Source organism: Pezoporus occidentalis, unplaced genomic scaffold (genome assembly GCF_034315485.1).
Source record: "Pezoporus occidentalis ecotype Australia unplaced genomic scaffold, CSIRO_AGI_Poc_V1 ctg1, whole genome shotgun sequence".
In the NCBI taxonomy this organism is placed as follows: Eukaryota; Metazoa; Chordata; class Aves; order Psittaciformes; family Psittacidae; genus Pezoporus; species Pezoporus occidentalis.
In genome coordinates, this window is record NW_026912778.1 from 4,889,029 (window position 1) to 4,915,920 (window position 26,892).

The 26,892-nt window shown below is 38.2% G+C and overlaps 2 protein-coding genes across 3 annotated transcripts in view; both read right to left on the minus strand.

Annotated features, from left to right (window-relative positions):
• The window catches only part of NEK1 (NIMA related kinase 1), a 181,081-nt gene that overhangs the window by 29,455 nt on the left and 124,734 nt on the right, over nucleotides 1-26,892 (minus strand). The window lies entirely within an intron of this gene.
• The window catches only part of SH3RF1 (SH3 domain containing ring finger 1), an 81,507-nt gene continuing 69,531 nt past the window's right edge, over nucleotides 14,917-26,892 (minus strand). For both annotated transcript variants that reach the window (XM_062621646.1, XM_062621721.1), the window contains exons 10-12: nucleotides 25,214-25,569; nucleotides 22,783-23,117; nucleotides 14,917-17,654 (exon numbers count right to left, since the gene is read on the minus strand). In XM_062621646.1, the coding sequence (XP_062477630.1) occupies nucleotides 17,486-17,654; nucleotides 22,783-23,117; nucleotides 25,214-25,569 (860 nt within the window). In that variant the 3' untranslated portion in view covers nucleotides 14,917-17,485. The remainder of the gene's footprint in view (nucleotides 17,655-22,782; nucleotides 23,118-25,213; nucleotides 25,570-26,892) is intronic.

A 26,892-nucleotide genomic window follows, 5' to 3' on the forward strand; every position in this document is an offset into this window, starting at 1 on the left:
GTGCTGTATTTGTTCTTCTGTTGTAAGAGCGAACTTTTCATGCCAACATGAAGTTGTCTGTATAATATAGACATACTTTTTCAATAAACATGTGGGCAAACTTTTTGCTGTTAAGAAACTTATTCCCAGTACCCCTTTGAAAAGTCTTTCCTCTAAAAAACCCTCCCAAGACAGAACAAAACAAAGCTCTCAGAAGCTTGCGCAGGTTACCTAATGTTTTCTTATCCTCCTGGCTAAACAGGTTTTCCCACTACTAGTATTATTTCACACTTCAGTGTGAGGCCCCTGTTTAAGTTAGCACTGTCACTGAGCTGCTGGTGTTTTTAGTGAGAAGTCAGGCACCACAGAGGCAACAGAGAGAAGCTTGTATTATTGCTGCTTAATCAGTTGCTAAAATCATAGAATTATAGAACAGCCAGGGTTGGAAAGGACCTCAAGATCATCCAGTTCCAACCCCCGTGCCATGGGCAGGGACACCTCACACTTGCTGGGCCAGCCCGGGTTGGTTTTGGTCTGATAAATGCACGCGTCCCCAGAGGTCGGCGCTCATCGGCATGATCTAGAATTAACCACAATTATCCAATGAGCGGGAGAGGAGCGACCAAAGGAACCATAACTGATTTAATGAGCCATTTGCAGTTTCACTGTACCACCCATGTGTACTTAGGCATGCATGGCTTAAGCTTTAAGACATTTCACTTCCATTGCAGCCCTGCAGCATCTTACACATTAAAAGAAAACAACCCCACCATCACCAAAACCCACCACCACCCAAAAGCATCTTCAAGAAACATTCTATCACCCATTCAGCCTCTGTCTACAACTCCAGTCTGATCACAGGCTTTGGCCACTCCTACTGTGTATCAACAGACTTTGGACCAAACAGATGGAGCAAGGATCTCAGCATCTCTCAAAATTGCTTGCTGCCCTTCATACATCTGACTCCTCATGTAAGTACTGCACTGTCATGGAGCTTATCAGTGTTTAGGTTGTAAGTACTGAGCTCCCAAGCCAGAGAGGACTGGGAACAAGGAAGAAGTAGAAAAGCTCAGCTATTCAGGGAATAAATTTACCACTTTCTGTACAGTCCCTCTTAGAGAAACAGCTTTTTAAAACAGCAGAGAGCTTCACACAGAGCAATCATCATCTCCCAGCAAGGTAATTTGGAAAAGAAGCAAAACTGACACCACCACAGAGGGACACGTCTCACTCACAGCTGTCTCCACTGACTATTTTGTCTAGAAAGGATATTTTTTGTGTATTGCATATTTTGTAAGCACTAAGAATATCCACTGGAAGTCTGGTACAAGAGTTCTGCAGAAGTGTTTGAACACTCATGACTGAATAACCTTCCCCCTCTTCTCTTAGAGGCAGTTTATTAATTGTATCTCATATAGAAGTAGTCTCAGGAACAGCATTTAAAAATAGCTAAATGCCATTTATAAATAAGTCCAGGGTCTTGCATGATGTGTTTTTATTTCGTTTATCAATGCAGTCTTAACTTCCCTATTCTGCCTTACATAGTCTCACCCCTACTGCCATTCACTACCTACTTATATAAGCTGCAAAGCAAGATCCATGGCCAATCATTTCAATAATCAATTTATCCTGTAAAAAAAAATGTTTAGCTATTACTGCAGTTGCTGATGGGGAGAAAAGAGTTTTTGAGAAGTATTCCTCAGCAAAGGCAACTGGGTTTAAGCTCCTAAGCATACAGAAAACTGCTCTCAGCATTAGGACCAACAGAAAAAATTCTAGCTAGCCAAAATTTCCTTTGCGTTATGATAGAGAAAGCGTCAAGGTTTTCCTGCTGCAACATACCACTACTCAGAGTCTCAGGTTTTGAATCGCCACAAATGGTACAGGCAAGTCCAAACGGTTGCCTGCTTTAGTCTTGTGATGCAGTCTTCTGAAAATCTACTGCATTTATTCATATCTACATTTACTGCCTTAAAGTTTGCTTTGCTGGGGAAAGGGAAGAAAGTGGCTTTTGGGGAAAAGATAACAGGGGAAGAGGGCAAAATCAGAAAGAAGGAGGGGGGTTTAAAGATGGAAAGATTCTACCTAATGATTTGGACTGAACTCATTAGGGTAAGAAAATTCAACTAAAGGCCTATATTTCAGGAATAGAAAACCACAGTTAATAAGCAACATGAGCTGGTCCTTCACCTCCCTTCTCATGAGAAGCTCAAAGAACTTCTAGAAAGTCTTTATTTTAAAAACACAGTAATTAGCCTCCAGGAAGTAGCAGGCCTGAGACACACGGAAGTGAAATACTTCCATGATTCCTCCTAGTGTCTACTGTGAAATTTGCAACATCCATGAAAAGGAAGAGACCAAAAGCTGTTTGAAGCGGGAAACTGAAGGCATATCCTCAAGTGTTAAACCATTTCTATAGCCTCACCTGTTTTAGCATATGTTCATTATGTGACCATGAATATGTTTTCAAGGTTAGCCCTAATGAGGCACAAATTTACTGAGTACAGGAAAACCAACTTAATGTAGCACATCTACTTACTGACAGAGCAGCAAGTCAAGGGACTGTGTAGTCATCCCCCCATAACTGCAAATAGCTGTGATCCTAAACATAAGGACTTACACTGGCAAAACTGCAGCTGATGATGTGCCAGCAATGAGTGTTGAATGCAGTCCATAATAAATGGCAACTGTGATAGTGACAATCAGTCGTATCTCAGAGACTGCTCACCTCCTTTATCTTCACCGACACTACAGGAAATGTCAAAACCAATATTCTTTACAGCTGTTACCCATTTTGCAGCCTGAAACACGTACAGTAATACTTGGAGAGCTTTCAAGGAACTCAATTCCCAGCATTCAATTTTCTCTATCAGATTGTCCAAAATAAATCTAGTTTCTTATCGCATCTCCTCACAGAAATACTTTGCTGTCATTTCATCCTGCTTATGTACTTAACTGAGTAACTGAAGACTCCATCTCCTTGTGACATACAGAAGCCCTTACTGTTATTAATGTCCTTCCAATAAAGTAGTAAATCATAGTAATACTCAATCGGCTGCTTAATGAGGTAGGAATTAGGTTACTAAAGATGAAAAGAGGCATTTTTAGATCACTGCTTATGCCATTTTTTAATTTATCACAGTGAATGGTTTCTTTCAAGTATTATCAGAAGCAATTAGCATCCTTCCACAGAATTAACTACTGCTCGTGCCAGACTATGTCAGATCAAGTAATATTTGATTATATAAAATGCATACCTTATTTCAACAGTTTTGTTTTTTAATCATTCCTCATAGGTTTTGAATTTAAGGGCATAGTTTATGATAAGATTCTAGTACAAGTCAAAATTCTGAGCTCTTTCTAAGAGGTCTGGTAACCACTCCTGCCTGACCACACACAGGTAACAGTGCGCCTTGCAGAAACCCAGGATGGCACAAGCTACTGTCCCTAAAATCCAGAAGGGACTTCTGTTATGAATCCTATATGGTTATTCTATAGAAAAGATAATTAAGTAATTACTCAAAGGTGGAAAAAAAAGAAAAAAGCAAAAAAAGCCCTAACTGTTTAGGAGATCAACCTAGACGATGAGTATTTTACACACTATAACTATATTGGCTACGAAAATGCAAAAGTGATGAACAACTCTCCTCATTCAAAGCCACATGATGCAGGCTGATACAGCTGTAGGGTGCTATAGGAGCCTGTTTTGAGTTTCTTTTTTCCAGAACAGGGAAAATTCACATATATATTTTAAGAACTATTTTTTTGGTTTTATCCTCACTTGCATAAATCTTCTCTCAAAGATTATGTATTCTTTCTATGCTGAACATAGAGAATATACTGTGTTCTGCATATTGCAGTGGCAGCAGCTTGTCCACAGCTTGCCTGCTGTGGACAAGCTCCCCTTTCTATCAGAGTTCACCCTCTCTTTATCCAGTTTGTACACATCGTGTTTTTTCTTGACAAAAGATACACTGTCCCTCCCCTCATCCAAATTCTTTCAACAAACACAGAACTCTTACACTATCATTGCTTGAGTAGGGTACTTTTTTTGTTATTCTGAGGAGCACTGAAAATTACACAGAAAAATAAAACCAAAACCAAAATTTAGGAATGAAGTACTTTTGCCCATGTTTGAAATCATTTTAAAGAAAAGCTAGAGGCTAACTTTTCAGAGAGTTATTTAACTGAAACACTGAATATTCTGAGAGGATTCAAACTAGTATTTCCCTCCTAATGTTTGCAGTTTAACTACTGAACTGGAGAAGATGCTGAAGTACAAACCAAGATTTTATCTAAGACCCTGCTATTTTCCCAAAGCCAGATAGCTGGCATCTTGTCCCAGAAGAGTCTCTTCAGCAAGAGGTTCATTAGGCATGACCTTTTAAGCTGTACCTGCAGCTCCAGCAATCTTAAACAGAACATTCTTTTCCTTATTCGACATGGTTATTCCCTTTGTGTTTTTCTCTCTTTCTAGTAGACAAAAGGAGAAGGAATGCTTCTCTTTCCATCTTACAGGCAAAAGGCATCTTTACTGCCTGCAGCCATAGCCTTCTCCATGTTGCTGACAGGCTGAAGATTGTCAAGCAAAGCTGCCTGAATCTGGACTTCAGTGTCTATCATTGTATAATACCCCACTGCATCATGCATTTCCACTTGGATCATAATTATTTTAGGCAACCTATCCAAGTGGGTAACATTTCTGCTGAGTGTGCAGTGTTTACATAGCATAATTCATTTCTGTTTACTTCATTGAATCATTGTTGAATTTGAGGATGCCTTTCATAAACAATTATTCTGCTCTAATAGTAACAAGTAACACATTTGCTTTACAGACACCTCAGTGAAGCACTCCCGTCAACACGAATTGTCTGTCACGTGCTTTTAAATGTTTTGAAAAAATATGGTATGCCATCTGGCTCCCAAATGCTCATTAAAGCCATTGGAATATGAGTGTTTAAGGAAGCTAACATCACATGATGCCCACCACTTTAAAAGAGAAATAAAGAAAGAAAGAATGTATTTGCAGATGATATGCAACTAGAAAAAAAAGGAAGTGGTAAAATTTTGTTTATAATTTAATTTCCTATGACTAAAAACATGCCAGCCATTTCCGAGAATAAAAACAGATGACAGCTTCTGTTCCCAGGAATATATGGTCTAAGTTCATTTTCCGAATGACATCAAGAAAGGAAAAAAATCCAGCAGGAAAATGGGATGCTGAAGCCATAGGCTATTTAGGTTTCTCGGGGAAGGATGTCCCTATGAACTGAGATTCAGAGGGCATGCTCCAAGTTTCTTTTAAAGCTTCCCAAGTCACTTAGTTTTTCTGCTCTGAATGTCAGTTCTCCCCTCTTTAATTGAGGCTAATGGCTGTCAACTCCCCATATTGGCACAGCCCTAAGGAGAGATCTCCCACTCTCTAGTTACTGTCTTTTTCTGTGGAAGCACTTTTAAGCCTTAATGTAGAAAGAGAACTGCACCTGCAAAAACTGAATTACCAGATACGGTTTCAAACCCCATTTGGAAAGGCATCATCCTGTATCAGGGGAGTCGCTCAACTAATGTTTCATGGGAAACATAAAAATAGGTTATGGAAAATTGGAGGAGTTTCAAAAAAACAACCAAGTATTTAATGAAAAAAAAACGGGTTTGACATTAACTCTATTTCCTGTATTTTTTCAAATAAGATTTATCCTATTTACTAAAAACTAGACTATCAATCATTTCCTGGAATGTAAAGCAAATGCTTTATGAAACAGTTTTGTTTTTTTTTGTGGTAAAGTGCATTTAGCTTCAGAAGCTGTTAAATATATGTAAATAAACAATCTGTTAAAAAGATGTTGAGCAATTCTACTTATGACATATTGGTCCACTGCCTTATGACAATGATGCAAGAGAAAAAACGAGCTGCGATCCTGCAGAAAAATAGCCCAGGGAGTAAAGGGAAGGAGAACACAGATAATCAAATGGGTAAGAAGCAAAAAAACCAGCATGGCCTCATCCAGTAGACAACAGAACAACATCTCCTGAGTAACATGTGGGCTAATGGTGGGTAAGTTTTCTCCATTCTAAGAACCGGGTAATGTTTTGTCGACTGACCTTATCCAACCTCCGCATTTTCTCGAGTCAATGCATAGCTATTTTTAGCAGAACTCTGCAAATGTTTTATAACCCATTTTGGCTGTAAGGCTACATCCAGTTGCAACAACCTTCCTACCTTTAACTAATCCAGGCTTGTTATTTTGTTAAGCATTTGAGGGCTAGGGGGGAATACACTGGGAAATAAATAAGGCACTGAACTCCACTTCTGGGCTGTAAACGGAAGCCTTTTGCTCTAAGACTTCTGTACTTGCCACACCCAGAAATCATGATTCCAAAGACAAGTCCGTCAGTGAAGGGGGAGGGGGAGGCTATAAGCAAATATACTTGCTGCCACACTCTTGTGTTTTGCCATCTGGAACTTTACAACACAGCAGGAGGTTTCAAAACAAGATTCTTGTAAGTTAATAAATCTGTTATGCTGACAAGTGGGTCATTCTGGTTTTGGTAAGACAGACTGCTCCTTGAGGGACAAGAAAACCCATGTATGTGGAATTAGTGTGCGCTGTCTGTGCTGGCAAATTTATGTGAATGCGAGACAAGCTATTGCTGGGTAGCAGTTTCTAATGAGCGTCCCTTGGCATGTGCAGGGCAACCATGCAGAGATTCATTTGATAATAAAATGGATATGCTACAAAGGGCAGGATGCAGTAGATATTCCACTCATGGTAACTCAGAAAGCAGAATACATTTGGAGATCTTTATCCCAGCTGAGAAATCACAGTTGTCACTAATACTAACCACTTCTTGTGTATTTTATCAGCCTAGGAAGTAAATCAGTAGTTCATTTCTGTCAAGAGTAAAAAGCATACAGGACAGCATGCTGCCTGATGGTGTCAGCATCCCAAGTGTTTCCAAACTTGGGAGAGTTACACTTGTGTGCAAATGAAAAATGCAAAAAAAAGCCCAATTCTGCCATCTGCCTAAAGCTCTCTCACAGGAACACTGCTGTTTGCATCTCATACCTCTAGATATAATTGTTTCATAAGGAAGAATTTTCTGGGTTTATCTGTAACATACATATGCATTATGCAAAGCACACACAAGTTGGTAGAAAAATTTCTAGGAGAAAAAAAGATGTAACATCAGCTTGGATCACAGCTCCTTCTATAGCTCTGTTTGCTATAATAAAATCCATTTATTCCAGTACAGCATGTTTCAGTTCTTTCAGAAGAACACCCACATTAACACATAAATGGCAGCTACAGCCATACAAATACTAACGACAGTGTTCACCCATATATCTTCCTTTGGAGGATGAAGTGTTGTAATGCTACAGGTCCTAATTTCTTTTTACAGTATAATTTGAAAGGCACATCTTTTCTGCAGACATTAACAAACACAGGTTCGTAGAATCACAGAATAGTTAGGGTTGGAAAGGACCTTAAGATCATCTAGTTCCAACCCCCCTGCCATGGGCAGGGACACCTCACACTAAACCGTGTCACCCAAGGCTCTGTCCAACCTGGCCTTGAACACCACTGGGGATGGAGCATTCACAGCTTCCTTGAGCAACCCGTTTCAGTGCCTCACCACCCTCGCAGTAAAGAATTTCTTGTTGTATCCAATCTAAACTTCCCCTGTTTTAGGTTTTAACCCATTCCCCCTTGTCCTATCACTACAGTCCCCATTATGTTTGCCTTAATTTTCATACCTTTACCACATCCTGTCACCATAAATATTTTAGTTAATTCCATGCAGCTATTCAGTTCCTAGGCACAGTAATTTTGTCAGATGACTGCAGTCCTTTGCGCAGCTGATATCTAGCATTGGTTCCACTACCATTCCCAGAATTAGTGCTCCTCCTCAGTGATCCACTTCCAGTTTTACTTTGCCTGTAAGGCAAGGAATCAGAGTTATCTCACTCTCTCCCTTCCGCAAAGTGAATACTTTCCTTTTTAAAAATGAGGAAGAAAGGAAGAAAGAAAAGCATATGCACTAGTGTCACACCCTCCAACCCTATGGACATACCACACTGAAGAGCTTCCCACATCTGCTTTAGAAAATTACCTCCCTCTCCCACCTCCCACTTCTGAATGTTCATTGTTCAAAATGTCAGCACAGACAGCATTCAACTTTTCCTTCACAGCTGGGGTAAGTAGTTCTCCCAGGTACTACAGATGCCTTCCTGCCACTGAAACTGTACCCATTCACCTCTGCTACAGATCAGGTGTCTGATCCAATGTCCATCTTACACCTAGCACTTTATTTCATTTCCTCAAAGGGAAAGCATTTGCTCATTTTATTTCTAACTTTGCATCTATAAATTTCTCATCCTAGATTTGAGCAGTTTTCCAGCAGTAAGGGAGAGGAGATGCCACACAACTAACATTGGACATGCATAAGCAGATCAGTCAGTGGACTCGTTTAAAACATCCAGCTGGTGAGTTCTCTAAGATTATTTGCTTACGCATGGTCTGAACCATAATTTAAGTTCCTGATTCAGCAAAACTCACAAGCACCTGAAACTCCCACTGAGGTCAGTATAGCTGTAGTGCACATACCAAAGGACTACACCAAAGCACAGCCATGGTGACTAATGCACAGTGTGAGGGAAGGGAGAGAGAGTTCTCTAAGCCGATTCAGAGAACCATGGCTTTTAAATTTCAAATTAGAAAACAGAAAACATTACCAGAGCTCTTCAAAGGGATGTATTTTCCCCTCATATCTAACTGTTACAGCACCCAAGAAACCAATATCAGGTTTGAAATGTCAATAAATGTTAATTTAATTTATTTTTGCTGGATTAGAAAAGTATAGATAACTTCAGTTTCTAAGTATCATTGCCTTATGATTCAGCAAAACACCTCATCACACATTTAACTTTTAAGATCATGTTTAAATCCATTCCTGTTCTGTGAAGTGCTTAACAACATTTTCATTTACTTTTTTGTTTAATAAGAGTGCGTTGCCCTTAGTCATTTATGAAATGAAGGCCTACGAGGTTAAGTGGTGCATGTGAAAAAGACAGAGAAGAAGATGGTTGAGCGTAACATCAGGCTACGTTCTGATTAGCCACCAGACATGCTAGTTCTAGCTATAAAAAAAAGTAATTTAAAGTTATAAGCAAGACATTAAATTCATGCCTTAGGGACCTCTCTTATATTTGGAATCACTATTTCAGCATCTAGTATCTCTTCCAAAAGCATTCCATTGTGTTACTAACTATAGAAGGAAGACACCATCAGCTATTGTAGATTTGTCAGTAGTGCTTTACATGTAAGAACACGGGGTTTCTATTTGTATTTTTTTTCTGAATGCCAGAGAGAAATAAGCTTTCAATAAAAACCATTAAAGAGAAATTGACCAGAATCTAGTATTTGCCTGTGAAAAAAATACCAACTATTTCCTTAGACACGTTTCTTTTGGCAGCATTTGACAACAGACAAATCATGGACAGATACAGGCAGACAGATCTTCAGACACACACAAACAACTAGAAAGAGTTCCAGCCTCTGCTAGCATTATCTAATGATAAAAGTCAAAAAAGCTCAAAAGTACAGGTTTGCCAATTTTTCTTCAAACCAGCAACTGTACTTGGCAGAACTCACTTTTTGTACTGGTGGATTTAGCTATTACTCAACAAAACCAGGGCTGTAGGCTAATTAAATCACAGCTGCACAAGTACGCCCTATTACTGTCAGCTATGAGACCGTGATACTTCACAGTCAAAACCCAACCTGTTACACAGATTGGCAAAAGTACTAAGAGAGCAGATGGAAAAATTCCCACATCATCTCATTCATCAGTAACACACTTACGTGGAGTCCGCACAACCAACATTTGCCAACATAAATATATTCCAGTACAAAGACAGACACATCCTACTGCTTGATTGTTTTCCACCAGCATGACCTCTGAAGAGCTGTAACTGCTCTTGGAGCAGTCAGCTTTCACAGCTTAGTTTAGCTATCTGAGGCTGTTGTGCAGCTCCAAAAGCAGTTCCTGCCATCAGCATAGACTGCGCCTGCACTTGTGGGGACAGACATGCAACTAGCTAAGCTCTGTCATGGTCCTCCTCTCCCAGACATAGAACTACTTGGTCACATCCGGTAACAAGCCTCACTGACCTACTGTGGGAGAGGAGCATTAGCAGTATTTACTAAGGGAGAGATCAGTGTTAAGAAAAGAAATAGCTGTGGCTGGACCAGACAATGTTTCACTGATCTCTTTAATTACAGGGCTGTTTCTCCTCCCACCCGTTCCCCACTGGCACATTCGCTGCTGACACGTCAATCTTTACGCAGAGAACAGCAACTTTCCCAGACTCAGAAACTGATGTTCAAGCTTGGCTGATCCTGTGCTGCAGAGAACAGTTGAGAAATGTTACTGACAGAATCTTATATTTTAGTATTTAGTTTTCCTTGGATCATCTAAGTGTTCACTAACACTGCCAAACCAAGGAAAGCAAAGTTTTGCAGTTATGGCCAAATTCCATCTGCATTTGACATCAGGTTAAACATGGATTTCCTTATCAATGAGTATTCTAGGTGAGAAAAAGAACAAATGAGAAACACTATCTGCCATTTTCTTGAGCACAGCTGTATCAGACCTCTAAATAGTGATTGGTTTTAGCATGCACAACTGGACAACTAGAAGTTGGTCCTGAACTAGTCTCTGTTTCTTCAGACAGAATTCAAAGGTCATCTAATTCTTGTTATCTTTTTCCTATTTACTGGAGACATTAATTCTCAACTGAACACTTCACCTTTCTGTGTATTAGCAGTCTGCAGCAGAAATCACCAATTCTGTATTAGGGAATATGTGTTAAGTATAAGAATGCTGAACGCCTAGGCAGGATGAGCACCCATTTTATTAAGAGATTTAAAACATTTCTCTCTTTGTATGTGTTCTTACCCTCCATGAAAAGGTTGATCTTTACAAAGTACAGTATCATTTTATTTTAAAAAACTATTATATTTCATCCTTGTCAGAGGATGAAATTATTGTCAGAGATCTTAAACGACTGAATGCAATGAATTTCAGTGATTTGCAGGGGAAAATAATGACTTGTGTACTATAAACTTAGAAATTGGACAGATGCATAAAGTAAACCTTTGCAAAAGCAGATTTTCCTGATCCCTGTATTCAGAAGACACACTGAGATTGCCTACCGGAGGAGTGGAGAAAAATTCTTTGAACTGTAAACTTTTTAGACCTAGCATTCTTCAGCTTATTGAGAAGCTCAACCAGCTGAAATAAGAAATTTGACCTAGGGCACGTCCCTTGTTGTGGAGAACAAAGTCAATGACCACTTTAAAGCCATGCTGCTGCTGACTCTTCTCTCCCAAGCATCCACAGATAAACCATGAGAAAATACGGCAGCAACTAACCACAAAAGATTTTGGGACTAGCAGCTGTTAGCAAACCAAAGCCTACTCTGCAATTGTGGATCTGAAAATTTATGGGTTTGATTGAAAAGCGAACAAGTCTTCTGTGCTTTACAGTGCTGTTGAACAGCCTCATCTTTGATGTAGTGCCTGAGCTGTGCCAGTGGGACAAACATTTTTTGAGAAAAGGATAACACAGCCCAAATAGCTCTGTATTTTCCAAGTATGAAAGCCATCCAGCTCAGTTTCTTTCAGACATACTCATTCCTTTAGGGCAGATGAGATATTTTCTTTCACTATTTAACAGTAGGGGGCATATTCAGTGTATGCCAGCAAAGTTTAATGAAATCAATGAAGTAGCACTGATGTGCAGTAATTGGGAATCCAACCATGTGTTCTAATGCCAAAGAATCTGGATATTTTTAAAGGCTTATATTGCATTTCTTCATGGGAAAGCGGGGGGGGGGGGGGGGGCGGGGGGGGGCTATCAAAGTCCATTTACTTTGTGGAATGGTGTTCCATCTAAGATAGCAGAGGCAAGAAAACACCTGTACAGATATTTAAAAATCCTGACATTTTCTTTATGTCATTGTAATGAAAGTGTTTTTCTTGCTGTGCCAGCCAAATTTCCACTCTACATTCCTGCACAGGCTGTTCCCACCACTCTGAATTTAGAATGTAGCCACTGTTTGGACACATCTTGTGAACTGGTTTTGATCTAAATGAGTACTAGATACAAACATCAGAAGGCCTTTTGAGTTCTGCATGCCAGGTAAATCGTACTGCAGAGTGCAGCTGAGTGCTACACATTTACATGTGCCAAGGAGAATTTTTACAGGCTAGTTCTAAGTGTGAATAACTGAATTCTGAGGCTAACATTACTGTGCTTAAATTGTCTCTATTCCACTGAGTAGGAATGGCAGAGAAATTGATTTTGCCACTCCTCTTTCAGAAAATAATACAGCTTACAGGAAAGAAAACAGTAGAAGGAACAAATAAATAGTACTGACATCTGCTAATATTGTATTCAGTGTACTGCTGAGATTTGATAGGCATGCATGAAATGCTCATTATGTTACATTTTGAATGGCTTTTGCACACTGCAGATTGGATATAGCAAATTCATTTTGTTACGTTGCTTGCATTGGGCTGATTCTGATCAAAGCACTTTTCAGCTGTTAAAATGGATCAGCTAGGTCTCCCACCCACAGAAATCAAGCCTTTAGGAGACTTCTCCAGGGGAAGAGCTTAGATGTTCCAGCTGCTGATTGTATTAGATATACTAGAGCAGGTCTAATCCGTCAGAATCTATTTGCAAATCCTTGAAAACCAGTCCGGCTTTACTTTCAAAACAAGTTTTACATCACGTACCTTGCAAGAACAGGAACCGTCAGTTTGGCAAATGAGGAAACTGAGGCTCCAAAAGGGGAGACCTCAGGTTTTCAAGAGCAGCTGCTAACTTCAAGGCTCTCAACAAGTTTGTCTCCTAGAAAGTAAGAGCAATATGGATGACACAGTGGAAGGAGAATGCATTGCATCCATACCATTTCTCAAGAGAGCTGTCTAATATTAGTGCTACTGCATAGACTCTGTGGAAAGTGGACACTACCCCTGCCTATTAATGCAAACCTGAAACTCCTGTTGTGTTTTTAACTCAGTACTCAGTGTGACACATACATGTTTTCAAAGCATACCCATCATATCAAGCCTTTCAGGTAATTCAGGAATACAGGTGCCTAGTCTTGGATTTCACATGTGTTTTGACATGAGAATAACAATGCAGCTTGGACCTACCACAGCAGCACTTGTTCTAAGACACAAGCATCAAACAAATACAAGCTTAAGAGACTACGTAAAGACTGAGGGCTGCATTTTTAGCCTTAAAACATCCAAGTTCCTCTTAGGTCCTTTCACAGAGCTGGACTTTGGTAACTGAGATAAGTTCCAAACAAGTTACCTAAGATGCAGGTCCTGTATACAGGTCTTCCAAATCCTTTTCTCTCCCATTTTTTCCTCACATTTAATGTCCATATCCTCACCATCCACCATTACCATTCTCAGCTCTTTTGTATGTATATACAAATATTCCAAGTATGTCAGCCTATGAATGATTAAGTCATTAAAAAGAATTATGACATGGGGTTTTCTTGAGTCAAACTTCAAATCTGTTTAGGCTTTACTATTAGCCATTTATCAAAGTGCAGGGATAAAGCACCTGAGAGTGATTTGAGAAGTACACATATTGTAGATTCATGTTAAGAATACAAAGAATATGGGTGAATTGCCACGTCCAACAGAAACCAGTGGCATTGCTATCTATTGTGCACATATAGGAAAATGTCTTCTGTAGGAGTTTTAGTAACGCCAGACACAAATCTTTTAAACCAGACAAGTAGATTCTTGTGTTTCATAAAAGTCAATATACCTCTTTAAACACATTTGCTTAAAGCTATTGGAAAGAACAAGCCAGTTATAACATTTTGCCAGCCCTGTGAAAAAAAGCCAGAATGCTCAGAAGCCATGTTTTTAAGCCTATGCAAAACTATCGTAATTGTCGTTCCTGCTATAAGGCAGAGGTAATGAAGTGAGGGTGAACAAGATTTCAGGCACCTCTGGCAAACCCAATGTTAGCCACATATTAGAATGACTCAATAATTACAATAGCAAAAAACCCCAACGCAAAGAAACAGTCTTACTTCTATTCACAGCTGTGATGTTTGTGGGTACTTTTCTCCTACAGATGCACTGACATCAGATCTCAACTCTGAAAAACAAATAAAGCTGCTTTTCTGTATTCTCCAGTTTGCATTTCTACAAATCATGTTGCCTCCCTTCCCCCTAATTAAGGCAAGTTAAACTGGATGCTCCTTCTTTGCAGAGAAGACTTAATGCTGCATCACTCACTGCTCCAGAATCTAGTTCCTGGTCAGTCTTAACTACCAAGGAGACTGTCACAGTAGCTGAAACATTCAGAGAATAATATTTTTGCAGACACTTTAAAGATTAATTTTCTACCATTTTCATAGCAGTCACATATATATAGTAGACATGTAACTGTATTTAAATCAAGAAGATCTCCTAGTTAGGCAATTACTGTCTGACTGCTGTGCACAGCAAACTTCTCCAGGGCAAATGAGTCTTTTACCACCGAACAGCGAAGTTCAGGTAGATGCTTCACCCTCAGGGCTGGGGACTCTCAATATCCACAGCAGATCCACTATGCTAGACACTTCTTCCTTTAGGGAAAGTAGTTCATAATGATTATGAACCTGATGTCCTGTTGACAAGACCGAACTAGTCAGTCACAATCAGACTAAGATGGAAGTTACCTACCTCTTCTGAAGTTACTTACAGAAATATGGAGAAGAGATGGAAAAGATCAGTCAGATCCTTTCAGTTCTCTCTACAATTTTTGCATTATAGTCATTATTCCAAACTCCTAACATTATGGAATCTGAAGACTTTTCCCTCTATGAGCAGAAATATCCTCCTATGAATTCTGAAATTAAGTTCTGGTAATTTTATTGTCAAATTCTTTACAAGTAATTTATGTTTAATATTTGCATACACATTTTGATTTAGCTGTTTGCTAAGAAAATATTTATTAGGATTGGAAGTTTAACATAGTAAATCAAACACTTAACATTCACTTGACTTCAAACATAGATATAAAATACCTTACAAAATTTTTTATGAAATTACACAAAGCAAATGCACAGGGTTTGTCTGTTTCTACACTGAATTAATCCCAAGCCAAAACAAAAAAAAAAATCCCTAAAACATCACAAAAAAGGCATGATAAACTGCATTTTTGTCATTGTTGCACTGCTATGTAATAAGCCCTTTTTACACACATTTACTTAAAGTTTAAAAAAACTAATTGAAAATGTATTCCATCTAACAGAACTATTGGATTAACAGCTGATTTTTGACTTTACACCATGAAATTCTATTAATAGAGGTACCTTAATCACTTAGCTTAAAATATGGATAGTAGAGATAGAAAAAAATTAACCTTTAGTAGTCTTTAATATAAAATGCACTAAATTTTCCAAAATAAGATTATGACACACTAGTGCCAATTTATGCTGACAAAAGCTGAGATCAGCTTCTAACTAAAATTTATTTCACAAAAATTTTATATATTACATGAATATTCAAGTAAACTATTTAAAAATATTTAAAAATGCAAAAACTGAATTATACAGTGTTTCAGAGAGATGTTTAATTTGGGAATGCTGTCATGTCCAACTATATATATTTATAGATATATTTTTTCTTATCTTTAAGACCATCATGATATTACCTGATATTGCAAGAACTCCTCGTCACTAACATTTGATATTTTTCAATGTATAACTTCAAAAAACAAACACTAGAAGGATTTAACATATCACTGTGTACTTTTTTATCACTGTTTCTGTGTGCTGTGCGACACTGAATCACACTACTGGCTTTGCTTTGTAAAGTGCTGAGTAACAGCCAAATTACATCAGATTTAACTGGAGATGACAGTGCTCAGTGTCTTACAAAAAAATCTCTATTAAACTGTTATAATTAAACAGTCAAATTAAAAAACAACAAGTTCAGCTCAGTAGCGTGTGTGTTCACCAGTGTCAAATCTCTAACAAAACCCTGAAATACTAACAATGCTTTTCTTGCTGGCTGCATTCTTTATATCCATCAGCTGCAAGGACATTAAAATATTTTATTAATGATTCAAACTCTGGACATCTTCTCTGGCTGAAGACAAGTTGCTCACTAGTTTTGGTCAAGTGGCTTTTGGGAAACTTTCAGAGCAAAATAACCCACCAACAGGGAACTGGAGTGAAAAACGCCAACCATGCACAGTTATAAGTACTGCAGGAACTGAGTAACACATGCAAGACAAAGAAAAGGTCAGAACATACCAAAGTAGCAATGGTTAAGAAGTTAGTAAAGTTTTCACAGTGTTTCATACAGCCTTTTACTTTAACACAAGTGCATCACTTACCACCACTATTGCTCAGACATTTTAAAACATCTCTTGGCCATGCATGTCAGTTTGAGAAGAAAATAGCAAATTACACTTCTTAGGCAATTTTAGACATTAAGTACAACTTATAATTTTATTTTTATTTTCAGTTATCAAAACGATGCTTGCAAGATATGATCATTCTAAATGTTGGGCTTTAACATTCTTTCCAATTTTCTTGGATCCTGAGCGCTAAATGCCCAAATAACTGGCCAAATATCCAAAGCTAGGCTTTGTTCAAATAGCCAAGTTGCTATAAACAGAAGGTATAGGGAATTTCTTACTGGCACTCCCAAATTTCTTCCTTCCTAACCTTGAGATGATCCTAACCTTGAGATGGTTGAATTTTATTCAGTTGTTCATATACATCTTTGCCTCCTGGAAACATTACTCCACTTGGGTGATTTATGAGGAAGTAGAACTAGACTCAAGAACACCACTGACTTTTGTTTTGATCTGTCCAAACAACAACATACACATTTTTTTCCCCACTTGGCAAATTCTATTTGACGCCACATCACCACCACTCAACATTAACTCATAAAACAGAGACTTACTCCACTGTTAGACACAGCAGGGGAAAAATGTCCAGAGGATAGACGGGAGGCTCTTTATCAGATATAATTGCTTGCTCATAAGGAGAGAATCCAGCTTCCCCTTAGTTATTCTTTCATAAATTAATAATTTGTTAAAATCATAGTCACAAGAATTTGAGCTATTACACAAAATTCAAGTTTAAAAAAACAAGAATAAATTAGTTACAGCCTTGTAAACAATTGTTCATTTATGTAACATACTTGGGGGGGGGGGAAGTTCCTCTATATAATAAATCAGACAGTACAAGGCACACATCACACTTAAGAATCCAAAGTGATAAAACCAGCAGATGCCTTCATCTTCTTTGTTCGCTGGTGTAATTGTGCTATAGACACTGTAAAAATATGTAGGTTTTTGTTTACATTACAGTCATTTGAAAATATTTCATGACTGTGCTTTTTCTGGTAAAATATTTGTGCTACTTTGCAGTACAGTATGATTTGAAGCTCTTGCAATGATCTTCTCAAATGTTCTCCACAAAGCTTCCAGGGAAAAGGCCAGTTTTTCCATTTCGTTGCAGAGTGCCTTTGAACCAGCCATCCTCACGTTTTTTGTGTACAAAAACAATGTCACCTTCCTTAAGTTCAAGTTCGGCTTCGCTTTGAGGAGGATAGGATACCACAACCCTGTACCTGTGTAATTAGAAAAACACAACTTTCATTTAGGCACTTTTAAACCAGTGCTCTAAAAATATTCCTGTAAAAGTTAAAACTTATGAAAACAGGAAACTGCCTAGAACTGTTTGCTCAATATGTAACAGAAGTATATCTTGAAGAGGAAATAAGAATAGCAACATAATGAATTCAAGTCAAATGTATATATCACCTATCAAGTTTTTTTCACTAAGATTCCTGTAAAAATCCAGACACTATTTAAGTAACAGGAGAAAATTTTAAATGTAATTTTGGATATAAACTTCAGACTGTTCCAGTCAGCATGACTCAACAACAACCAAAGCATCCACAGCAGTAATTTGGCATAATTTTACAACTGTGTGTTTAAGATGATACTATGTCAGAAAAGGCTATTCAGGCACAGAACAAAAAGAAGCAACCAGCAAAACCTATTAATTTGCACTGCTGCTTTGAATTATTTTCATTTATCTTGGAAACTTTTCAGGCTAGAACACATGCCACCTGATTTGGGCACATTTGTACTATATTAAAAATAAACATTTAAAAAAAGTAGTCAACTCCACAATTTTTCTTAAGCACCTGATACGCAAAAGAACTTACTGTTCTCCTGAGCTTTCCACAGTTTTGAGCTCCCTCAACCCTGCAGTAATTTAGTACTTCTCATTAATTTTTAGCTTCCTGAGTACTTTGATATCCATTCTTGTAATCTAATGTCTAAAACAAAGCACCTGGTGTTAAAATGCTATTTTACTGTATTTTTCAATGTTTGATGAGAAGAAACCCAGCAGGCTTTGCACCCTTAAATCTCATTTTCTTCTTTTATTACAATGAGACACCAAATTTATGCCACATTTTACAAATACCATTTGCCCAGTTAGAGGTGATCAGATCCAGACTCATCACACATTCTCTGTGATGAGTGTTGTCTATTCAGATCACCCTAAATGATTACGGAGAAGCTATTTTTCCATTTCCTAGTTCATCATCTATAACAAACTGCTAAAACTACCAATTTCATCCAGAGTAAAAAACTTATGCTTCAGCTCAAAAGTTCAGTGCCAGGTCCCCAGAGAAAAATAGCCACATTTACTAAGCATGACCTGTGTTTTGGAAAAACATGTTCATTCCCACATGTTTGAATCTCCCAAAACTTCCTTGTTTATCTCCTTCTTCAGTTTTTGCAAATGTTTGCAATGACTGAAGGTCAAATTTGCAGCCCTTTCGTGGTCACCTAATCTAGAATACTTTACATGCACCTAAACCACACAGTATGTATTTTCTTCTTTATATTTTCTTATGGTATTGTTAATTTTCAAAATATTACCCTAAATACTTTTAAGCAGCAAGTGATAAAATATTAGTATTAAAGAAGTACTTCAGCTTCTGAGAAGCAGCCACTATATTTTCCATCAGTTCTTTCCTGCTATTCCTAATGTGTGTGCACTGTTTTTGCCCTCTGTATTTATGAAATATCTTTTTTGGGGGCGAGGGTGGGGGGGGTGGTGGTGGTGGCCATGGTCTGTCTTCACCTTTCTACTTTTCATTTGTAATATTGGCATTGCTCACACTTTTCAGCAACATGAAAAAGATTGTATCTTCCACGGTTTTCCCTTTCTACATTGTTTCTGGTTTGTTTTTTCCCCCTTTCTACATTGTTTCTGTTTTGTTTTTCCCTTTCTACACTGTTTCTAGACACAAAAATACTGCTATTCTTCCCAGCTATTTGCAGTTTATTTTTGCACAGTTATCTGTGGTTTTCTAATCACCAAGTAGATAAAAATATATTGTCACATGCAGAAAATTTCAGTTGAGGAATACACAGAAAGTTGGAATTACTACTGTTGCACAATTTAAATTCATACTTATTTTTTATCTTCTTGAGTTTCTTTTTTTGCACTTTTAATTTGTACTTTTCAGCTTACCTGTGCCCTGGTGTTGTGCAGCTCTCTCCTGTCTGCTGAGTATGTGCCTTGACTCCTACAGCAGATCGACACCCACCTAGGGTAGTATTTACTTAACAGCATTAAACCCATCAGATGTGGTAAGACCTGCTGCCCTCTAAAGCCACTGGCCTGCTCACTGGAAGCAGATGTTACAGCAGTCATTTTGTGGTGCATAAAAAAAACCTAGGGTCACTTAAATCACAGAACAAAATTACTGCTCTCCTTCACCGTAACTGGATAAAGGATTCATATTCTAGTTTAGGATATGCAGAGAAGTGTATTTAGGTTCAACTTCAGGTCTTTAACACCACTGTGGGGTGCTGGGAAGTTTGTTATTACAGTGCTGTATATTTACTGTAAAACTTAAGGCTTTAATCAGTGTTTCCCTCTAAAAGAGAGAGCTCATGAAAAAAGCTTGAAACAGTCTTTTACCTCTTGTTATCAAAAAAACCTAAACGTCTCAGATAACCAAATTACTGTGTATTCATAGCATAACATGGTATGAATGTAATTCCCCCCAGGAATTACAGGGTGTTTAGTCTATCTTTTTAATGAAAAGACAGTGATCCTTGGCCTTGTCAGTGCACTGCATCAATACAGGAAATCCCAGCGCCTGCAAACAACTTATGCCTTGGCTGGGGAATCAGAAGAAACGACTAAACACTGTTGCAGTGTCTCAGGTGCAGGAATTCTCCAAACTGCTCCAAACTGGAAGCAAGGCTTGGCTGAAATTTCTGTTTGATTTCTTTGCTCCTTCTGTACAAGGAACATATAGAAGACCAGGAAACACAGTAAGCAAAAACCTAGCTCATAGGAGAAGAGCGTATATAGGAATGGCAACTACAGAGAAGACCTGCAATAGTAAGATAGAAGGGAACGTATCATATTCCCCTCCTTTAGTGAAATGCCCACAGGTATGAAGTATCCATCTGCAAATCCATGTCCCAGAAAGCTTGTCTGCTAGCAAACAAATCAAATGCCCATCCATATATTCTGTATGACTGGAAACAAGTGCACAATTTTTAATCCTAATTTTCTGTAGAACATACAGGAATGACACATTCTAGGATTACTTACAATTCTAGTGAAAGGAGAAACAGTGAGATTAGAGTAAAAATTTGATACTGCATGTTAAAGGAAGCAAGGACTTCTAGGAAAACTCGGTATCCAAACCAGGAACATTTTCAGGTGCTTTACAGAGTTGAGCCAGCTACCTTTGCTCCTAATTCATGTAGGATAATTAACAGAAACACACTCCTAAATCCTCTAGTCACCTCTGAAAATAAAACTTGAATGCTGATAATTGCACTGTAAAGCCATAGTCAGAATAGACAGTACTGTTTCTTTTTCCAAACACACTGTAGCCTGTAATTGGAATTGTGATATGTAAGAGCAGAATAACTTTAGCAGGAGATTTCTCTGTTCTTCATCTTTTTGTTGAGCTTATCCTTATGAATGTTTTCCTCTTCAACAAATTATTGCATCATCAGTATGCTTCTTACCCACCCCTGCTTCCACATTAATGAAGATTAATTAATGCTTATAAATTACTTTGATGATATTGAGTACAATGTAAGTAGCAAGTATTTTTAAGCAAAACATTTTAAGCAGTTTGGCCTAAGTAAATGGAAACATGACAAGAGCACATCAGCATGAAAAACACTAACCCTGCCCTGAAAAGGACAAAGGGAACCCAAGTGAAATTCTGTTTAAATACACTGGCCAAAAAGTAACAATTCTGCATGACTACCAGGGAGGATGATCTTGTGATAGCACTTTCCCCGTAGCAGTTAGCAATTAAACAATAGTAAGGATACACAGATATATTAAAAAGAATGTTTGAGTGTATGTTATTACTAGATCAGTAAGTAAGCATTTTCTGTAGGTAACTGTAAGCATCATTTTCTGTAAGTAGTTCTGAGAAAAAAAAAATCCATCACAGTAGTGGAAAAACTGCTTTTTGTAAGAATGCAAATAGCTTTGCACATATATCCACTGGTCACTCCAGAATTACTTTGGTGTTATTTTCACAAAGTAGAAAACCATATCACTGTCCCAAACAGACTTACAATAATGTGAAAATATGTTATTCTTAAAGAAAATTCTGTCACGTTCTATTTTCCATCTGTAAGTGTAAATCTAATTCAAAAATTCAGTGTAAAATAGAAATTTCTTGCAAGGAAATGGCATAGAAACAGTATCAACCTTTTAAAAATTATTAAAGGTATGACAGAAGTAAAATAAAAGACAAAATAGAAACTTTATACACTGCCTGGCTTCTAATACACAGATATAGCTTAAGATCAATGGGCCTCTGGAAATACAGTGGTATGCCCACACACCATGAGTTAATAGTACCAGAACAAAGTCTATAATAGTCAGCATAAATCAGTTCAGTCCTTGAGCTGCAACTCTACTGCTTTTTTTTTCTGTATGCTACACAATCCCTTAGCTACTGCAAAAGAAATCCTGTGACACTCTTCATATTGCTTATCTACTCCCAGGAGTAATAAAAAGAGACAGTAGTTAGAAAACTGTCACTTCCTTTGCAGTCTGCACAATCTACTGAGGACTCAGACATTTGAAAATCATAGGTGGACACAAAATAAAAGTGACAGAACTTTAAAGCAACTGCCTGGCAGCTTCAGAGTCCAGACAGCTATATGTTTTTCAGGCTCACTTGCCAGGACACAGAGGCTGCCCTAGAGCTTGCTATGTGGAGTGCACAGTAACAGGGCATCTGCATAGTAAAAGTATTTTTGCAACAGCTGAAGAAATCACATATTAAGCCTACTCATAGATAAGGATCTCATTCACCATATATTTAGGCTGGCAATTATGCACTGCTAATAATCTCAAAGAACTAACCCAATATGCATAAATGCAAGAATATAATGTGTTCATGTTGTGCATTTTATCTACCTCAGTTCTCATACCAAACTTGTGATGAGTGTATTTGAGTGTCTATTCATTCCAAAACCTCAAAGTAACACAAAAGGTAAACAAACATACACATGAGCCTTGGCTGATAAGCATATAAAGCACTGTTAAAAAAGTAAGTTTCCTCTTGCTGTAAAATGCTGTATCTCAGCATTTTGCAGCAGTTCTAATATACATGGTAAATGTCAAAGAGTAGCTTTTTTTCTTGGTTTGCCTGAGTCTAGCTATATAGGATAATTTACCTTTCACAGACAAGAGGCCTGGATTCACTCAGGACTGGACCCAGGGATGAGCAAGGCTGCCTAGGCGGCGGTGCTACAGGAATAGAGGAATCCAGGGAACTTGTTTTCCGATGCAGTGTCTCCTGTGCCAGCCCAGAGACCTCACTGTCGGTGGGACAGGATCCAGCTTTGCTGTGACCGCTGGATGACGGAAGCTCTGGCCCAACTGCACCTTGCAGGGCTAGCTCTGCAGCTGCTTGCTCAGCGTCCAGGGTTGGTGATGCTGGAGGTGACAATCGGGGCTTCCGTTTGGTGGATGCTCCAGAAAGTAGTTTCAGCAAACCTTTTTTTTCTTTCTGTAAACCAAAGCAGTGCCTTGTTTTAGAACAAAAGTCTCCCATGAAGAGTTGAACACTTGTGTCTGATAGCTGGCATGGTAATCAGAGAGGAGACATTTGAGACTGCACAAATTAATAAAGATAATTACAAAGATTATGAAAGAGAAAGGTAATTGTTACAATTCTAAAGAGAAAAACATTAAGTCTTTTAGACCATAAACCAGCTAAGTCCTTTCGCTTTAATTAAGACTTACCTTAAAAGCCAATGCCAGTGACCTAAAGGCCTGTCTAGAAAAAGGAGTGTGAGGAGTTAGATTCCCACAATGGGAATCTAAGAAGTAAACCATTTTGCTAACATGGAAGTTTCTAGGAAGACATAAAGAGTCATTTCAGACCAAGCAGGGAGAAAAGTCTGCCCTGGAAGCTGCTGTTTAGATAAAGTGTCTTTTACTTATCCTCCCTCACTAAGGCAAGACCTTCATGATTTAACAGAAATTTGCCATAAGGAGAATGTATTGTGTTTTGCTGCTCTGCTAGAGGGACGAATGGTAAACATTCTTTTTGCTTGTCCAGACAGGAATCCCTGAAGACTATTATTTACCCTGGAGAGAATTATTTAAGTAGCTTTTGTGTTTCTTGTCTTTTTTTTAAGGGGTGTGGCAGTGATCTTCTTACCAACCCTTTGACTGAGTGAATTTAGTGCTTAAGAGAGGTGCCAGATTTTAAGCCCTTGAGACAAAAATAAGCTATTTAACCACAGAATGAGAAAACCATGAGCAGTGAAGATCTGTATTATAGCTTGGGATGCACTGAGATTGGTAAACTGTGAATGAGAAATCCTCAGTCCTTCATCCAAGTCTCCAATAACTTCAAGCTATATTAGCTAAGACTGAAGTCCAGCAAATGGGAAAGAAAAAGAGAAGCTCAAAGAATATGTTAGCATCTTTAACCCTGAACTGTAGAACATACTGTCAAAAACATAGAATATCTCTTCCAATCCAAACCATGCTATGATTCTAAAAGTCCTGCCTAAGGGCACCTCAGTCTGATTTCAGTGGCTATGACTAAAGTAACTTTAAAACATAGTTCCAGGTACACCCATTCAACAATATTCAACAAAAAAAAAAATGGGAAGTAGATGAGATTAGTGTACAGCCTACGATTAAAACCTTCATAAACTTCATTAAGGAGTGTGTGTGGCTGAAGAGTAGTAAGGTAAAGCCTAAAACATTTGAGATATAAAAAAATGTTGTCAAAAGGAGAAAAAAAAATCTAACTACACCACAACTGTAAAACAAAACCAGTTATAAAGTTGAAGGAATGTTTCTGCCTACGATATACTATAATCACATGGCTGTTGGACAGTGAGAATAAGTTTAGACACAGAGGAAAATACTTCAAATAGAAGACTGAAAGCAGAATCACTACAGACTACTGATTTACATTTAGAAAAGACAAGAGTTGGGTGGTTTTTTTTAATTTGTCCAATAAACACTGCTGGTTATGTGTTTTTCATAATCTCTCTGTGTGTCTGCTTAATCAGGAAGGCAACCTAAAAAACTAATGATTTTTACTAAATATTAGGTTTATTTTATTAGACTGATTTTTTTTTTTTTGTATGTTCCCACAAGTTTATAGGTTTTTTGTCTGGGTGGGTTATTTTGTTGTTGGGGTTTGTTTTAATTACAGGCTTATTAGTTTACAGATACTTCCTGATAACCTATGCTAACCATACATCTTTCTAAAGTATTTAGGAAACTGAATGCAGGTAAAGAAAAACAAAATACTTGAAATTCCAACAGTCAATCTACTAGTTCTTCTGAACTTTATCCATTTACCTTTTGTTTCTCCTGCTTAAGACATGAGCCTGCTACCCTATTTTAACCCTTCTCCAAGGTTTGCTCTGTATTTTAATCCACCCTAGATTTTTCTTGTGTGGTCAAGGATATATTTGCCCATGGCTGTAGTCACAAAATGGCTGCCTGAGTTTCAGACTCAGTCTTAAAAACCTTCCAGTGCTGCTGTTCAACAAAATGCACGGAAAAAAAATGGATCTCAAAGTTTGCATGATGAAAATGGCAGAATTCAAGGGAATGATTTTATTCTCTACCCACCTTGCCATCCTTGTCTGCTTTACTGACAGCAGCATTTCCACCAGCTGCTAGAGCACTCTCTGGAGATGCAGGAGCTCCAGTGTGAGTGTTCACAGTTCTTCCACTAACATCTCCCTCCAAAGATGAAGCAGCAATGTTGGGAGAATTCAAAGAACCTGCAGCACATGCCAGTGGGATGGTTGAGCGGTTCACATTCACAGCTGTGACATAAGCAGCACTATTTGCTGGAGGCTGGAGCTGCTGGGAGGCAACAGAGTGGTGGGGAATGATCACAGCTGCAGGAATAAGGCATGTTGAACTCTGTGCTTGTATGGGTGTGACTGCTGCCGTAGGTCTTTCTTGATTGTGTGCAGCAACTAGGAAAAAAGAATAAAATGTGACAGGTCATCTTTTCACAAGACACACAAAGAGAGGTACAGTTACTGTGTTATACCTAATCAGTCATGAGAAGCTTCCTTCCCACCTTCCTAACTCCCATTTGTATTACTATGACATCTTACACAGCATCAAATTCATCTCACCAGAATAAAGAAGTAGCATATGCTACCCTACTTGCACCAGTATGCACAGAAGAATAACAGCACTGCAACTACTGTGGAGAAGTCCAAGCTGCTAAGTAAAATGCTTCATGTACAGAGAGAGATGCAAAGTGAAGATTACACTTTAGTTTGTAAGAGCTAGCTAAATACAGCCTGGAACTTGTTTGTTCCTTTTAATATGCTGTGTAGTTGTCAGGGCACATAAAACAAAGTAGGAAGAAACACTCCCTATAGAAGCTGCTAAAAATATAATTGGATTGTTTTCCCTAAACTATTCACAAAATCCACAACAGATTTAGTGGGTCTTTCAAACAATAAGTACAGTGGCAATTACTGCTATGACTGGTTTCTCTGAAAACGTAAGCTACTGTCTCTTGGGATGTTTAAATATAGAAGTGGATTTACTCATACCCCTGTGAAATAAAAGGAACATCCACACTGGAAGCTGCAGAACAGCACAGGGCTGAATATACCAACCTGGGCTGCTGCCTAGCTGCAAACCACAGAGCTCTGCATTAACTAATTTATCCTTCTCAAGAAACAACATTGCTATTATAGTTACATTGTCAGCCACACAAGCTTTTGGATCATTTCAACATCTTTGCAGCCCTGGGTAGAATGAAGTGCAAACATCTTAACAGAATGGGGCAAAACGCGGCATCCCAGTGCTGCACAGCCTCTTTCCTTCAAATACTCTGAAACATAGTATCTAACAAGGGGACCTCTCTGGAGTTTGGTGCATGTAAATCTCAAACATATCCATTCACTCTGATTTTTCAGATACTGCTTAGAGTTTCAGGTTTGTTATAAGTGATATCCTGGAATGAAGCCTCAGGCACTTGATCTCTTCAGTCTGCTCTCTACAAATTCCCTTGGTAATTTGGTTAGATTGCATCAACAGTGTATTAAAGAAGACTGACAAAGTTCACAAATTTGATATAGCAATCCTGTATTATCATACCCAGTTAAAATCTCCATTATAAGAAACACAAGTTTTTTCTTAAAAAGAAAGCACCACAAAATGCTATGTCTGTTTTTCGATATATAACCTCTTCCCCTGTAATAGACCCTTCCTAACTCTTGAGGACCATGCACATCTTTCAAAGTTCCTTTCAATCAAAGAATGCAGATCCCTTTAGC